This window comes from Columba livia, chromosome 3, assembly GCF_036013475.1.
Source record: "Columba livia isolate bColLiv1 breed racing homer chromosome 3, bColLiv1.pat.W.v2, whole genome shotgun sequence".
Classification (NCBI taxonomy): Eukaryota; Metazoa; Chordata; class Aves; order Columbiformes; family Columbidae; genus Columba; species Columba livia.
The window spans coordinates 104,627,505-104,644,325 of NC_088604.1; the positions used below are offsets into that span (position 1 = coordinate 104,627,505).

A 16,821-nucleotide genomic window follows, 5' to 3' on the forward strand; every position below is an offset into this window, starting at 1 on the left:
CTTCTGCAGATTTAATTGCCTATTGTAGTCCCAAATTTTTCTTCCCAATCATTGTATAATGTTGTTGTCTGTGGCTGAATGACCTCCAAATTCCCTCTTCACAGTAGCTGAAGTTTCATAGTAGCAAAACCAAAACAACTAACCAAAAACCAAACCAAACCATTAGTCTGATTATTAATTAAATTCTGATTAATAGATGCGAAGAACACATGATCAATTAGCTCCCTGTGTGCATACATGTGGTAAAGAATAATAAATAGTAAGCATGAGGTCATCTGTCCTAGCTTCTCTGTCAGTTAAGGGGAAGTAAATTATTGTGCAATGGCAGCAAGACACTGCAAATAAGCCATGACATGCAAGCAGGAGGTGGTCTTCACTTGTCCCACGGGATCTTTCGCTTCCACAGAAGCATACCCTCAGTTTCAGAGTGAAATAGCATTTTCCTGTTACCCCACGTTCTCCTCTTGTGTTCAGCTGGTAGCATTGTGCAGTGGCAGTAAGAGGAGGTAAATCTCTTTGCTGAAGAGGTAATACCTCCTCATGCAGGTATTACACGTGCTGAGTTTAAAATACCAGTTTATTAACGCTTTTCCTCCATTTATTCACAAGGCTAGGGAGAAAAGGCAGTAGTAGTCTGTATTAATTTCTCTTTTTCCTATGTTAGATGTTATGGACGGAAGATGCTGAATTTATTGATGAGTCATCCAAAATTTGATAGTTATTTGAAAAAGTCTGTCCCCTCACGTGACTTGGAAGCTGTTATGGCAATGATTAAGCAGAAAGTAAGTGCTTGGCAGGAGAAATGTCTTCTTTATGCTGGTACTGAGATTGCTAATATGAGATTAAACATACCTAATCCTTCTTTACCTCATTCTTCTTCTGCTGAATCATTTTGCTCCTGGGAATGAGCTGTTGATCCTTAGCCTTTTTATCTTCAGACAGTGAATGAACTAGTATAGTTAGAAAGAAAGTGGGTGTATTTTGAATATCAGCCACAAACAGGAAAGGAAAGTAGGAGAAAATGGTTTTACCATCAAGCATTAAAAAGCCCAATGCTACTCCCCACACCCCCCAATAAAGCAAGGAAGTGAGAATAGTGCTGCTGAAGGTAGTGGAGTCTTTGCAACAGATGAAGTATTAGTGCCAAAAAAAAATCCAAATATACAAAAGATGCACAAGGCAATCATAATTAGTACACATATTGTGTGTATTCTGGGAACACTGCCCTGCTGTCATGCTCTCTGAAGCTGGAAGAAGCTTCATGAATTCAGCATCCCATGGAAAATCATCCCTGTTTGTTTCATTCCTTTCCATTTAAGTTCTAGACAGGAATGTGCCTTTGTGCGGGGATAGGGAGAATGAGTGTAAACCAAATAAACTCCCAACACAATGGGCCACCCTCCAGAAAGTCCAAATGTTTCCCACTGGTTTGTTTCCTTACCAGTTTGCATTATTCCCATTTGCGCACAAGACTAATGAATTCCGAATTTTATATTGCTGCCCATTATGGTAGCACCTATAACCTACCTTATGTTATTGAAAACAAATAGTAGACATCACTGGATCTCTGGCCCATCTCCCTCTCTAAGTTAGGAAATGTTTTCCTAAGCCTTTCTTGGTAGCAGTGACCCTTCCTGGTTATAATTTGTGTTTTAAACAAGTAATTTCCTCTTTTATCTTCTATAGATTCATGGTTTTTTATGTATTTGTGTAGGGGACAGAAGACCATCAATGTGAACCTCCATCTGCCAAGGAGCACAAGAAGTCTAAGAAAAATGGCTTGATGATGCCCCAGGACAACTTGCCTTCTAATGGAGGGTACTGAGCACTTCTGTTATATCTGACAAAGCACATGGCAAGCTTTGCATGTCTCTTCCTCAAAAAAATCTTTCTGGTGGAGACAAGGGGTACCAGAGATTGTTTCCTTGCCCCACAAATATTCTGCGATCAAAAATGTCTGCTTCTGCATTAGGCTGAACACAACTTCTCTGGAGGGTTTTCCACAAAAATTGAGAGAGAGGAAGAGACACCCACCAGTTTTAGTTCAGAAGATCCAGTGCGGTGGCGAGGACAGTGTTGTGGAGGCTGCGAGAGGGGCATTTCTCTGCTGTTTGGTTTGGGACAAGCAATTTCAATCAGGGTATTCCTATCTCAGTGGAGTCTTTTTGAGATGGGTGGTTTGATGAGAAGTCCCATTCTAGAACCAAGATGCCATTCCCAAAAATAGCACTTCCTATGCATTTTGTTTGGCCTGGCTGAGTCATTGCTTTCTGACTCACAAACAGTACTGGCAGTTCTGGTCAATAGACATACCAGTGTGGACTCTGTAGCTATTCATGTCATTGAGACCCATTATTGGTTGGTTGATGGACAGCATGTTTTTTTCCCTTGTGCCTCAGTCAGCACTCAAAATAGGAGTTTGGTCCTTGCTGTCTCCCCATGCCAGCGAGAGAGCTACTTGTACCTGCTCTTCTCTGATAACAGAGTGGATTTATTTAGCTCTGTTGTGCTCAGCAGTGGCAGGAAGATGACCACACACCTCAGTAGTGGGGTTAGGAGCTGCTCGTGCCCATGGCAGAGAGAGGCTGATCCAAGAGAATTGTTCCCATTGGGTTTGTCAAGCTGTGGATCCAGGCACTAAGGAATCAATAATGTAAGCGCAGTAGCGGGATGGCTGGCTTCAGTTTTTGCCTCTGTTACTGATCCTCTGGATCCCTTCAGCTTTGCCCCTTGATCTGTCTGGGTAGGATTCATCTGTTCAGATGCATCTGAGCTATTTATCCAGATTCCCATATCTGTTGTAGAGGCACTTCTCCAGGACAATTAATTTCCTTATAATACAGACACCTGCCATAAGATGAGGCATTTAAACTTTGTAGTGCCTACTTTTTCCCACATAGGGATGCTGGATGAGTACCTGGGAAGACACCTGAAGATACATGAGATGCATCCCATCCTTGGTGCCTTGGTGTTCCCGAGTAAGCACTAGTGATAATGTTAAGTCCAGATTGTCTCCTGTAATGATTGTAATGAGATCAAAGCTGCTTTTCAGATAAAGACCTAGCTGAAATCACATCATTAGGAAGTCTTCTCAAGTTACATTCCTCACAATTAGCTGAAGGGAGATATTATCACCAAAAGGTCTAACTTTGTTTTTATTTTCCATTTTAAGGTCTGTCTCTGATGTACCCATGCCACCCTCTCAGACAGCCTGTCAGAAGGCCCGTCAGACAGTCCGTCAGACAGCCCGTCGCCCATCACAGGAAGAGACTGAACAGCGCCAGGAGCTTTGCAAGCTCCTGACAGCTGAGGACTTTCAGACAAGAATGGAGGGAGTGATGCTCCTCCTAGATCACTGCAAAAACAACCCCCAGCTCATCTCCACTAACATTTCCCAGGTAGGTAGGGCATCTCCATCGCTCCTTTCCTGTTAGGTCCCTTCCCAAGCCTGTACCAGTGAAGTTAAAACAGTGTGTCTCACGTTACATACTAGCTGTCTGGGACAGGCTGGTCTCTTCTTACCCCGAATATTTTCATTCAACTCCAGGCATCAGGAAAGTAATTTCAGCCCAAATGTATTTCTCTGGCAGGCGTCTGTTGGTGCTGTTCATGAGACAGAATTTCCTGTTGCTGTAGCTTTTGCTGTATCTTACTACCAGTTAGGTTAAAATAAAGGAAATACAGTCACTGAAAGGCTGGAAATTATTCTCTAGAAGAGAAATGGGTTGGGGTGGAGAAGAAGTATCAAGCTGTGTGGATTAAAAAAAATAAAAATTAAAGGATACTCCTGTAAACTTTCTCTTCTATTGCAGACACAACTCTGCCTATTTACTTCTATCCTCATCCCTTTCCTGATTGGGACCATTCTCACCCTTCCTGTGGGTCCTTTTTTCTCTTTGGAAAAAGGAAACAATGGCTAGAGATAGATCTCTTCCTTTTCCTCCCAGCAGCCGGGTTTTTTTTCCCCTCTTCCAGCAAATGGTGCCTGATAATGTGGCTGCCAAGGGACTGAACCTGCTCTAATGAGAACTGCACAACACATTAAACTTCAGAAGTCTACCTGTTAGCTAGCCAAATGGTCTGGATACTGAAAAGTTCATCAGAGCCCTGCACTCCTCCAGATGCAGGTTCTGAGACAGATAAAAACAAAACTTGGATCCCATCCAGCCACAGTTTTGGCAAAATCAATACTACCCTCAGTGCTTGAGGCAACTTTATGGAAAAATGGGTATCATAAATACCTGTTTTCATACCTCTGCAGCAAAGATATTGTATTAAAATGGGAATAATTTAATGATTTATAGCGATGATTTATGTAAATAATAATGTAAATAATGTAAAGAGAAACACCATATGAACTATCCTGTCCCCACTCAAACCTCTTAATAAAATATGAAAATCTTTCCAACCACCATTAGGTGCAACCACTAAAGTGAGTATTCCATAGGAAAACAGTGAAATTGTGCTAGTGAGTGCTGACCTAACAGAAAACATCACGTTCTACATTTCTGGGTTCTTGTTTCTACATCTCTCCTTGAAACAAAGCCATTTTAATCCAGATTTCATGTCCTTTGTTTTCTTAACAGATTTTTGATGTTTTTGTCCTGAGACTTTAGGATTGCAACAAGAAAGTGAACCAGCGGGCACTGGAGGCACTGGCTTCAATGACAGCCATACTCGGAGATGCCTTGTACCCAGTCCTGACCTCTCTGGTAGTAGCAGTCACTGAGAACCTGAACTCAAAGCACTTGGGGATTTATGCTGCAGCTGTGAATGTGCTGAAAGCATGCATAGATCACCTAGGTAAGGCTGACCTCTGACACTGACTCTCCCCAGCTGCGGCTCCTCCATCTCAGAGCCAAGTGAGCACTAAGTCTGTGGATGGCTGTTGTTGTCTGTGGGAACATCCAGCTGCTGCAAGATGTGTATGAAGTCCTGCCTGCGTTCTTTTTATCCCAATCAGTTGTATCATGTTGGGATGTGTAGCTGAATGGACGCTGCTCATCACCTGGGTCATAGGTCTGATTATTACAGAGAGGACATTCCAGGGATTATTTTAAGTTCCCACTATAAGAGCATGAGGGAAGTGACTAGCACCTGTCATGACTGGTTTTCCCCTGTTTTTCCTGGGAAACTGCATGCATACGGTTTTTATTGAATTGGATTTCTAACATGTGCACTCTGTTAAGTTTACAACCACTAAAACAAGATGAAAGGAATGTGCTTTTTCCTTGAAACACATAGGGGGAAGTGTGGTGGAGGCTCTTTGCTCTTGCTGGGCTTCTTTCCCACTTCTTTAGAATAAACAAGTATAAATCGAGCTGTAAATGATGGCTTGTTCCAAACGTTGTTCTGCATGGGATAAGATTGCTATAGCAAATAACTACATAGCCAAGGTCTGCTGTAAATTCCCTTGCCACACAGATTTATGTCAGCTGTGAAAATGCAGCACTGGGTGAACATGCCTGAAAAATTTAGTGTTGAAGAGGCAGGTGTTAAAGTGGAATTAACAACTTGTCCACATCAGCTGCTTTGCAAACTCAGTGAATCTGCTGACCTGCTGCCTTTCTGTATTCCAAGTATTGGGTTGTTCCTGATCATGAAGCGGGAGAGAAGGGTGAGACCTTTACTGCTCTTGGCCCTTACCCATTTTTTTGTGGTGCCTGGGAGAAGGTTTGGGAAAAGTTGCAGAATCCTGCTAACAGAGGATGTGGCAAATAGATCCCTTCAGGGTTTTGTGTGAAGCTTTCCGTCATTCCCCTCTCACCAATTCTGAGTGGTCACTAAATTTTCCACGCTGGCAGATGCCAGAACAGGAGCAAGGTGCATCTGTCTCTTACCACACTGGCTTTAGCCAGAGACAGGTTCTCAAGCAAACAAGGTGGGATATATTTTTTTGTTCTGCTCATTTTTGTGGACATTTGTAAAAGTTCAAACAGGTAACTGAATCACAGATATTTCAAAATTCAAGACCCTAGGGCTTTACTGGGGGAAGGAAGGCTCTACTGGAAAAATGCATGAGCAAAACCGTACCATATGCTGTAAAGTGGCAAAAACACCCCAGAACGCTAAAGGATTGTTCAGTGCTCCTAGCAAAGAGTAAGAGAGCACAATCTTTTGCCCCATTGCTCCTGTGAGTTTAATAGCTAAGAGCCCAGCTATTGCACCGAGGCTCTGTGTTGACATGCCTCAGATTCTGAGCTTTAGGTGAGACTTCCTCATCTGCCACCTTTAATGATCCATGCAAAAGTGCAAGCTGGTTAGAAAATTGTTTGATCACTTGATGTGAAACAAAAAAACCCCAAATGACATACAAACAAAGAACATAAAACACCCCCCCCATCTGTTAGACCAAAATCCTACCTAAAACCAAACTAATTTGCTTCCCAATAATGCCTGAATCATTTGTTTACCTTAACCCTGGCATTGGCTTGGATGTCTCCAGCTGAAGGCCACACACATTCATTAGCTGTGACTTGGACCATAATCCCACTAAAGGGAGCCACCTTGTAGGTGGAGGTGAATCAGCAAATCAAGCTCAACTGCAATGGGACCAAGACATCTTGCTGTCTCCTCTGACATCTGTCCTGCCCTGTCCTCTGTCATGAAAGAAATGCCCTTCAGATGGCCACTGCCTGACACCAGGGCATGGAGTCAGACCAGCAGCCCCAGATGGTTCCCAGAGGAACCACCACTCTGTGAGAGGGGAGGGGGAATTTCCCTGTAGTTGTCAACATAGCAAAGAGGGGAACACAGTGAAAATGAGAGTGCAGAGAAGCAGATTGCTCTGCTCAATACAGCAGCTGCGGGGCTGCCTGTCCTGTGGCCAGCAGGTTTAGCTGATATGTAGTACAGGGAGTTAAAGCTGGGTTAGTAAGAACCAGACTGCCTGCTGCCTTGTTTTCTCTAATAGCTATTAAAAGCTCCTCTGTCTTTAGGTCTCTCAAGGTGGCAAAAGTAATTGCTGGGTGAATTTGTTATTTACTTGAGCTTTAATGTTTCAAAATGTACAGGGCATTTGAAACTCTTAAACTGAAAGGTGAATAGTGCTGACATACTCGGCTTCCTACAAAAACGAGAAAACAAGCAGTTCCCCCTCACCCATCCCAAACCCAAGTGTTCCCCTGAAAATCTGTGTAGATACCAGTATTAATGACTAATTAACATTTCGTGCTTCCACAAGACCTCCAGATCTCAGAGTGTTTTGGTTTTCTTTCAAAGCAGCAGCTGTACGGTAACTCCCTGGGGAGGAAGAGCAAACGTGAAACAGCATCTGCCAGTACTGCAAGAGGGTGGGACAAAACATGAAGTGTCTGTTTGAGAAGATGAATGAGAAGAGTGTAATTACGAAAGCAGAAGCTTAATTAGCATGGCAGGATGAATTCATTACTGCACACTCACAAGGAGATTGTTAGGGACTACCTTTTTATATCTCATGCAAAACGGAGCACTTAATAGCACAGTACTACTTAAAACCACTTTGGGATTTGACTCTATAGTGGTTCACAAAGAAGCAGGTTGCCTACTCTATCTATTGGTGCCACTCCTGGTGACACTGCGAGGTATCGTAGTGCATCCCACATACACTCTGCCTCCAAGAAAAGCTTTGCTTGGCTTATCAAAGCAGTGAGACTGGAGGCTTGCAGACCAATCCAGGCAGCAGTTTATTAATTAAAACAAGACCTCAAATCCACAACAGGCAGCACAGGAGATGTTAAAATATATATGGCAGTCAAGTTTCGGGAAATCAGGTTGTTTTTCAGTCTCTCTACCAAGATCCGATTCCAGAGATGTTACGAGAGCACCCGAGAGCAGATGGTGTTGGCAATGAGCAGCAATTATCTCTTGTAAGAGTAACTTGGAGTGTTGTCCATAGATCCTAACAGGTAGCTTGAAGATTTAAGACCAGCTTGTCCTTAAAGTGTGAATGGATGCGTGGACTTTTGAGCCTTCTCACCCTTTTCCTTAGACAAGGGAGGAGGTCACTTCTGCAAAGCTCTAGGATGAAAAACATTTTCATTGCTTACATGTGATTTAAATTTTGAGGGCCCTGATGTGGACGTTTTAACACAGCTCCTTGTACAGCAGTTAACTTTGGATTTACAAATGCGAAATGAGAACTTTTCTTTTTGAATTTAAAATCCTCCCAAGAAAGCTGAAGGAAAGAAGTAAAGGACTCAGAAACTGGCATAAATTTCCTTCATTTTACAAAATGCAGTTACCTCTGCCTTTTCCCCTCCTTCCCTTTTTAACTATTTTGTTTCTTATAACCTCAGAAGAGTGAGCAGAAATAAAGGTTTCTCTTTCAGATAACACATTGCTGCTGCAAATCTTGGCCAGCCGAGTGCATTACCTCAGCGGCAAAGCTCTGCTGGATGTCATAGAATGTCTCTCAGGTATTGCCTTCTTCAGCTAATCTCCGCTTCTTGTCAAGCCTTCAGAGGGAATATTTAAAGGGAATGCCTCAGAATAGACAGTGCAGTCGCTTATCAAACACCAGAAGGTCCTGAGCTTGTTCCTCCTGCAAAATACTTGGTGTATTTGGCAGGGGTTCGCCTGGCCTCTGCAGAGGCTTGCAGTGTGTGAGAGGAGAACAGCGCTTGGGCTCCAGCGCTGAGCTCTCACTGAGGCATCTCAGGACCCGCCTCCAGGAAAGAGGAGGCCTAAAAATACCCTGGCTGACTCCTCTCTTTGAAGGACAGTACAGTAAAGGTCATGCAGGTCTGTAGGAGGTCCCTGTTCTACAGCAAACCACCACCCTTTAGAAAAAAAATTGTGGCAACTGCTATTTGTGAGGATCAGTTTGTTTTGTTGTCATAGGATTCTTGTTGTCCTGTTGGAAACAGAGCCTGGGGGGTCACATATTACAGGCAAGGACTTTGTGCAAGGCAGGATTTGGGGGCAGAAGGAGGCAGTTCAGCCCAACCCACTGAGGCTCCCTGCCTGTATTGCAGGTATCATATGGACTCATTTCAGGATGTACAAACAGTCTACTGCATCAGCAGTGTGCAACACACTGGAAGTACAGCTGATAATTGATTTATAATAGCAGCTTGCTCTGTCCCGCAAGAGCCAAGGAATGGAAAAAATTATAATCTCAATATATACTAGAGTATTTATAGCCCGGCTTTAATTAGGACTAAATCCACTTCTATTTATGCCAGCATCTTTTAATCCAAGGTTTAATACACTTTGCTTCTTCGTTATGAATCTCAAAAGGGCATGTTTAGCCATAACAAATATAAAAGGGCCTTTAAAGATGATTTGAATAGAGTAAATCTCTGTAAACCCCAAATTTACTTTTACAGTTATTTTAATCTCTTTTTCAAATACAGCATTTGAACATAAATTGGAACTGCTTTAAAGAGCGCAGATGTTCTCTCGGGATTCAGTGGGAACAGACAGCTCTTTCTGTTCTGAAGCTCCATAGTGACCACTGTGTTTAATAGCATTTAAACACAAATTGACTCCTATTTTAAAATAGGTACCCTTTTCCTGCTTACCAGAGTTGGTTTTAGGTACTGTCAGGAGCTGTTTAAATGTTGATGACTGATGCTAGATTAACAGCATAGAGGAAATGAAAGTCCTTCCACTACAGAATAATAAATAGTTACTGCATAACATTTCTACTGAACAGAAGATAACAAAGCTCTCTTCAGACCATTTCAGATTTTGATCTCTCAGCAAAATCTGCCATGCAAAGAGCCTATTGGTAGTAAATTTTTGTTTGTATTTAATGGAGCTCAGTTCAGAAAATGAGCTGAGAACAGACTTCAGAGAGAATGTGCAGAATGTGTTCATTATCTGGCCCCCGTGTGAGATTTTTCTCAGTTCCCCTATTTTAGGGAATGTTGTGAGGACCATTGCCATTAAACTCGTGAGATGCTCAAATGCCATGGCAATGGGGTTTGAGTAATTACCTAAGACATCCTGAAGTGTGAAACAGCTGTTCATTAGAAGCCACTAAGTATGAGGGGAAAAAACCTCAGATGGGACCCTTCTGTCACAGACCTCAGTCAGTCACTGATGTTTTTAAGAGAACTGTCAGGCAGCACACGTCTTTCGTGGGCTGAAGTTTTGAAGTGTGGGGTCATACTGCCGTTTGCTGTGTGCCACTGAGCAAAAGGAACAGCCACACGGGACTTCTGTCATTTCTCGTCAAAGGTCACAAAAAAAGTAATCATCCTTTTGTTAGAAATCTTTCAATTACCTCTCTGAGCTGCATTTCAAAATCTTCAGCAGCTGGTTTACACAAATTCTTAATGGAAATAAACAGCGATTTGACATTTTTGGCATTTGTAATGCAGAAGCAGATAGTGAAATTATTTACAAAAGGTGTATGATTCACTTTGATACGTCTATCACGGATACGAAGCCTCTGATTTGGAGAGATGAAGGTCCTCAGAGGTTGGTTATGCTGTTCAGTGGATGATCAGCCACTGTTGCCTGTTTCTGGATCATTGGGCCCTTTGTGCTTGCTGATATTAGCCGGAAAAGCCTTCCAAGAGCCAAAACTTGTAGGTACTTGTAGGTACAAGGAACGTACTTGTTTACATTACGGCTGTTAATCTATTTGTCTCTCTCACCTGGCAGTGCTTGTGGCCACTGTTTATCCCCGGAAACCTCAAACCGTCCACCGCCATGTCCTGCCCACGCTCTGGTTCTTTTTGGGAAACAAGGCCCTGCCTGTCCGAAGCGGCGGTGTCAGGGCTGTGCTCACCAAGCTTGCAAAGAGCCTTGACGAAGTGATGGGCCCCGGCCTGAAGGAGTACGCCACCAGCCAGCCTCAGCATGTGACAAGAAGCCTCTGGGACCTCTTGAACCTTGTGAAGGCTTGATGTGCTCCAGGAAACAGACGCAGGGGTGTGGAGTGAGCGGGACAGCTGGAGGCAAAGGTGGATGTGGTGGTGGCATTCGTTTTATTCTGTGTGTTTGAAGAAGAGGATTTACCCAATAGAGTTTATGGTTACAGATTTACTTAGTATATTTTGATGCAGGTTTAAAAAAAACAAAAAAACCCTTAAAAAATAAAATATTTTTTAAAAACTTAAAAAAAATTAAAAATATTTAAAAAAATTTAAAGTTATTTTAAAATAAAAAATATTTTTAAAAAGTATTTTCCTAAAGTTTTATATCTTGACCTCGTGTTCCCTAAGAAGTTTGCATGGATACCAAAAAAATAAAACCTGTGTGTAAATGCAATTTGAACTGTAAAAAGGAAAATAATATATTTATATACATAGAAAGTAAGAGATGTGCACATACATATATTTTTACTTACAAAGTAAGAGATGGGCTTTGGAGGCATTAGCGCTACAGGAAGAGATGGTTTGATTTGGGAAGCATAGAATGAGAAGCCAGGACCTGCCTGCCCAGAAGGTACGTGGTGTGGTTATGGGAGGATGTGCAGCTCACTGTATGTGCCAGTGTACGCAGTGGGGGCCGAGCTGCCAGGCAGCCCCTTCACAAGTCTCTGGCAGCTGCTGGTGCAATGGCCTGAGATGTCCAGGTCAGGCTCACAGCCCCAGTCCCATGACAGCAGGAACCTCACCAGCTGCACTGAAATTTTCTTCCCGATTCAGGGGATGCGTCCTGCCTGTGGTCCCCTGTGCACCACATGCAATGGACTGATGTGGCGAGGTGACGGGTGCCATCCGACTGCCACCCAGCACCCTGGGGCACCCCTGGGGAGGGGCAGGAGAGCGGCTTGGGGCAGGGGGCTGTGACGCCTTGCACATGGGGTGCTGGGTGGGCAGTGAGTGGGCTGAGGGTATCCTACAGGAGCTGGGCAGAGGTAAGCTGTGGGCAGGCATTGTGGGACAAGGCGTATTTTTTTTAAACTATATAGATTTTCTAAACGTCTTTCCGTCTTTTGAGACGTGAAGGATTTGCCTTCTATGCAGACCAGTGAAGCACTTCTGAACCTGAGATTCAGGAAAGAGTGAGGAGGGGATGTGCCAGTCCTTCACCATATACAGATTTGGAAGCACAAGGGGGAGGAGTGATGAGAGAAGAGGGGAAGGGCTGAAAGCAGCAGATGTTGGTGCATCTGTGTAGTCAGACATGAAAACAAAGCAGCCTGATCTACGTTCATATGATCTTCCATATACTGTCAGGGTTTTGAAAGAAAGAAGAAGTTTTGGGGAGAAGAAAAAACAGGAAAAGAAGGTTAAAAGCGCCTTGATAGGTTCTTGACAGGTACAAGGACCTTGTAGGAAGCTGGGAGGTCAAAGAATACTCCAGGGAGATCTGACCATTCCAGGAGTTTTACGGCCTTATGTTTATGTGCTGCATTGTTCGGTATGTCTAAAGCTATGCAGGACTCTAACTTGCCAGATAAAATGGTTGCACTGTGCCACCTCTTAAGGAATCGTTTTAGTACAGTATTAAAGTGGCAAAACTATTTAGTAGACTCTTCCAAAATGTTTTGTGCTGCTGTTTTGTTTTTGAACTCCCAACTCTTGGTGGCAGGGAGCACTCAGGAACTCATCTCTACGAAGTCTTGCCATGCGATCTAGGCCAGGGACCTGGCTCTGAAGCACCAGTGTTTCTGCAGATCCTGCAGTGGAAGCCACAGACCTTGCAGATCTCATATATAAGTGGAACCTCTTGTGTTCCAGCTGGTACCCATTGCTCCTTGTTGTTTAAATTGCAGATCTGGAACTATGTCACTTCATTAAGCACCTGCAGTTTGCTACTGCCCGAGATCTATTTCAACAGGCTGCTTTTCTGCCTTTTGTTTTTAATTAAGCAGTTGGCATCTCTAGGGGGCCTCCTGGTTTTGCTTCCTCTACCTCAAAAGTGATTCTTGCTGTTCTCCTCCTCTGCAGATCTCTCCCTCTGGAGCCCCATAAGTGCTCCCTGCACAGGCTGCTTTTGCTGGGTCCTTTAGTTGTACTTTCTCTTTGGCTATGCTTGGGCCCTTGGGAACGTGGGGGGAACCTTCTGCACTTGGGGGAAAAAAGCTTTTGTGCGCATGATATGAGGCCTCTAGAGCGTGTTTTCATGCATTTAGTTGTAGCACTTGCAAAGTCGGTTTGAAACGTAACCCATGTAACTGGTTTCTTAACTCTGTTGGCCTTGAGTGGTGCTTTCACGCATACTGCTCCCCACAGTTGGTGAGAATAAAGCATTGCCTGCCAGTACCTATTCTGTCTAGGTGTTTCATTGTTTTAACTCCCCAGCTGAGGCAGTCTCCCTGTAAGAGGAGCAGTCCTACAACAGTGAGATCAAATTTAGCTGACAATGTCTGGTGACAAGCAGAGGGTTTAATGGGTGAAGGTTAATTCAGCTCAGATGAGCTCTCCTGCCACAGGTTTGCACAGGGGCACATCTCAGAAGCCATTAAGAAGCTACTAAGGTTTTTGGATGGCACAAACAAAAGGCAAAGCAGTGTTGGACCTTCTTCCAGCACTGATAAGAATTTAAATATTTAACTTTTCAAACTTATTTTTATTATAATTTTATTATAGAAGTCTCACCAGAGAGGAGACTGCAAGCTGCAATTCATTTAATTATTTCATTTAATGTGCAGTGCAGTTGCTAAACCACAGAAGTTAGTGTAGGAAGATAAATGAATGATAACTTTGTACATTGGCTTACTCTTACCCTACATCCTTCCAGAGGCCCAGGACAGACCCTGGCTGTCACAGATGGTTCTTCCTGCTTGGTGAAGTTGTTGTCATAAGGGAAGGCAGGGGGAAAAGGTAAACATGGTGTCTGCCATGAAGGAGTGAAGAAAGTTTACATTCCCCTGCAGAGTAGGGAGTGGTGTTTTGCCATCTCCCTGTGCAGGGGGGCATTAGAACTCTGAAGCTGCATGAGCAGACAGACTGGTGCTATGTACACTGAATCCAGACTGCAAAATTCATCTTTTCCTCAAATGGGCACTTTCTTCTCACCGAGAGCCAAAGCACACACCTGATGGCATGACTTACCTCTCTTCGCAGTGCCTGTGCCATGCAAATGGGTTAGCTGGACCCTCAATCTGCCTGTGGAAGCGCAACCACAAACCCCTGCAGCAGAATGTACGTGCATGGACTTGGCAGTGCCAAGAAGACTTTGGGAAGGGTATGGAAAAATGAATGGCAAGCTGGGAGGACAAGGTAGGGAAGTTGGACCCAAAGCATGGTGCAGAGGCTGAAGGCTCCTGTTGTAAATAATGTTGATCCTGCCTCATGGTGCTGCTGTGAGTGGTGGAGCAAAGAATTAAAGAATGCACCTGAATGGAGCTGCTTTTGCAGAGGTGCAGCTGGGTCATGGATCAGAATAAGGTGATTCTGGTAGAGTTTGCTCTTGCCAAGGTTAAAGGTGAGCTTGGGAACCAGGTGCTGCAATCCCTCTCTCAAGCAGAGGAAGGGGATTTGCACTGAGGTGGCTATTTTAATCCTTGTTAAATAGTGACCATGGGAATAAAAGTGGTTGCGTTGCTACCAAATCTCTGACAGCTGCCACTGAATCCTGATGCTGTGATATCGCCTTTGATACACACAGAGGTGAGAAAACCACTCTAGTTAAAATTAGAGTTGACCTGAACCATTAAGCCTCCACTCTGCCTTGATATCTTTAGCTGAAAAAAACAGTAACTCTGGCCAACAAACTGCCCCTGTGTTTCCTTAAAAGCCCCCCAACAGCTTTGAATGCAGTTGGCAGTGGTAAAGGAGCTGTAAAAGCCATGCTCTGTGCTAATAGCTGTGCCCTGGATGAATAAAGGCTGTGCTGTTCTCATGGTGGCTTAGCATGTTTCACCTCTGCTGCATTTGAGAGCAGAAAGTACAACCTCGGCCCCCTTTGGAGACCGGGGTGAAGGCTGCAGGATGCGTAGGTCTGTCCCTCCCTGCTGCTGGCTCCTGGAAGGGACGTGGGTGCCTGCGGCCGGCACTGCAGCTGTGCCCCGGCTCTCAGGCACAGCCTGAAACGCCACATTCCCTCTGATTCAACTGCTGCTGCTGGGGCTTCCTCTGCAGATGCATGCACATCTGTACGCACACATCTGTACGTAGAGACACTTCCTTTTCACAATAGTCGTCCTCTGTGCATGCTGTCAGTGTATATAATAGATCAGACTACAAAACTGCTCAGTGTTGACGCATTTCTGTCAGCGCAAACATACAAGTAGTAGTATGTGTTATTTCAAGAAGGGAAGTTGGCTAGTCTAATAAGATGACTTTCACATGTGCGTAATTGTGCCAGTACGAGGATCTCTATTGCTTTGATTGCTGTATTATTCTGGCAGCTTTTTATTTTCAGTATCCCCCAGTGAAAACAAAACACGCTCCTGTTTCCCGAGGGAACGGCCACCCTCCAGCTAACGCAGCCCAGTGGTGCTGGTGGGTGGCCCTGCAGGCTGCACCTCCCTGTGATCCTGCCATTGATGCTCTGTTTGAAGGCGATGGTAACAGCGTGCCCCTCTTTTGGTCCTGCCCAGGGGTGACAGTAGTTCACGTTTCATGCCTGTAGGAAGCTATAGTTTCTTTTTTTTAAAAATTACAGATTGCTCCTGTCCCAGTAAAAGTTGGCCTAAAACCTTCCATAGTGCATTTCCAACAGTGCATAAATCTGTCCCACTGTATCCTTCCCTTACTGGCCCTCTCCTCCTCTTTGTCTTTTGCCATGGCTTCTTTGTGTCATCTGCTGCTACTTTTCAGTATTTGGCATTACAATGGCACCATTTATTTACATGTTTGGGAGACGATGTACCCAAAAGGTCCTATATAGTATAAAGTTTGCTAACTAGATATATCCTCTACTCACAACAGACCTGAAGAAAACTTGGCACAAATCCCAAAGCTTTGCACATTTGCAATCCAAGTAATTTCTGGCTTATAGCTGCTTTCAATTACAATTTTATAGGTAAGAAGAGGAAACGTATTTCATTGGGAAAAGATGCCCCGCTTTTCAGAAGGCAGATATATGTACATTTACGCAGAGCGGCAGTCACGTAGTGTTGTTTGTAACTTGTTTGTAGAGGATGAGCCGACCATAAGGCCAACAACAGGTGAGAAGGGTTTCACAGATCTATTTATACTCCAGCCTGGGTGCCGTTCAGCCCAGAGCTATGTGACAACTTGTTGCCATGGGCCAGTGCTTCCCAGCGTAATGAATTCTTGTGTGGCTGGAACAAGCACTTCTAGGTTTGGCTCTGACTGTTGATGAACTGTGTGATCATTGACATTGCTGCCTTTTAAGAAATTGTCTAACAGTTTTGTTTCACAATCATTTGAATCTGCTAAACTTGCATTTTAACGTGTAGCTGCCATTATTCCTGTGCCTTAGGAAAAAACATTTCACAGCCCAGTGCAAACCATAACATTCTGTCAGCATATTCTGCATGGTTGCCAGTTTCTGATGTTACAAAAGAAAATGCATATGTGAGGTATGAGTTAGGATTTCTGGAGGAAAAAATCTATTTTATGTGGCTGTGTGTGTTTGCTTAGCTATCATCTAATCCTGGCCTAGTAAAGCCCAGGCAGGGTAGCATGATGGAGGGAAGAATGGTCCGTGACCTTACAGGGTTGCCATTACCGTAAACTGAATGTGTCTTTTTGGTTTTCCTTGGAGACAAAATCAGGGAAACAGACTGCCTGATTACCCCCCTCTCTGCTCTAATATTTTCTCACATATTTTTAAAACACTGTAGTAAAGACAGTGAAACTTGCTGTTGGAAGGGCAGTACTTTTTCCTCTCCTTGAAGTCACTGCTCTCTCACATCAGAAACATTTCTTAGTCTTCAAACATGGTAATAAACAAATGTGGATGATGCATGGTCCTCCTGATGGTGCTTCAGAGTACTGCTAATTGCTTGGCTTACAAAACTAAATT

At 43.8% G+C, this 16,821-nt stretch overlaps 1 protein-coding gene across 1 annotated transcript in view; it reads left to right on the forward strand.

The window, feature by feature from the left end:
- The window catches only part of LOC135579190 (TOG array regulator of axonemal microtubules protein 2-like), a 46,550-nt gene extending 33,265 nt beyond the window's left edge, over positions 1–13,285 (forward strand). The window contains 6 exon segments of the mRNA XM_065059536.1: positions 665–782; positions 1,715–1,818; positions 3,173–3,398; positions 4,587–4,803; positions 8,310–8,396; positions 10,594–13,285. Coding sequence (XP_064915608.1) covers positions 665–782; positions 1,715–1,818; positions 3,173–3,398; positions 4,587–4,803; positions 8,310–8,396; positions 10,594–10,838 — 997 coding nt within the window. The 3' untranslated portion in view covers positions 10,839–13,285.
- Positions 13,286–16,821: the final 3,536 nt, after the last annotated feature.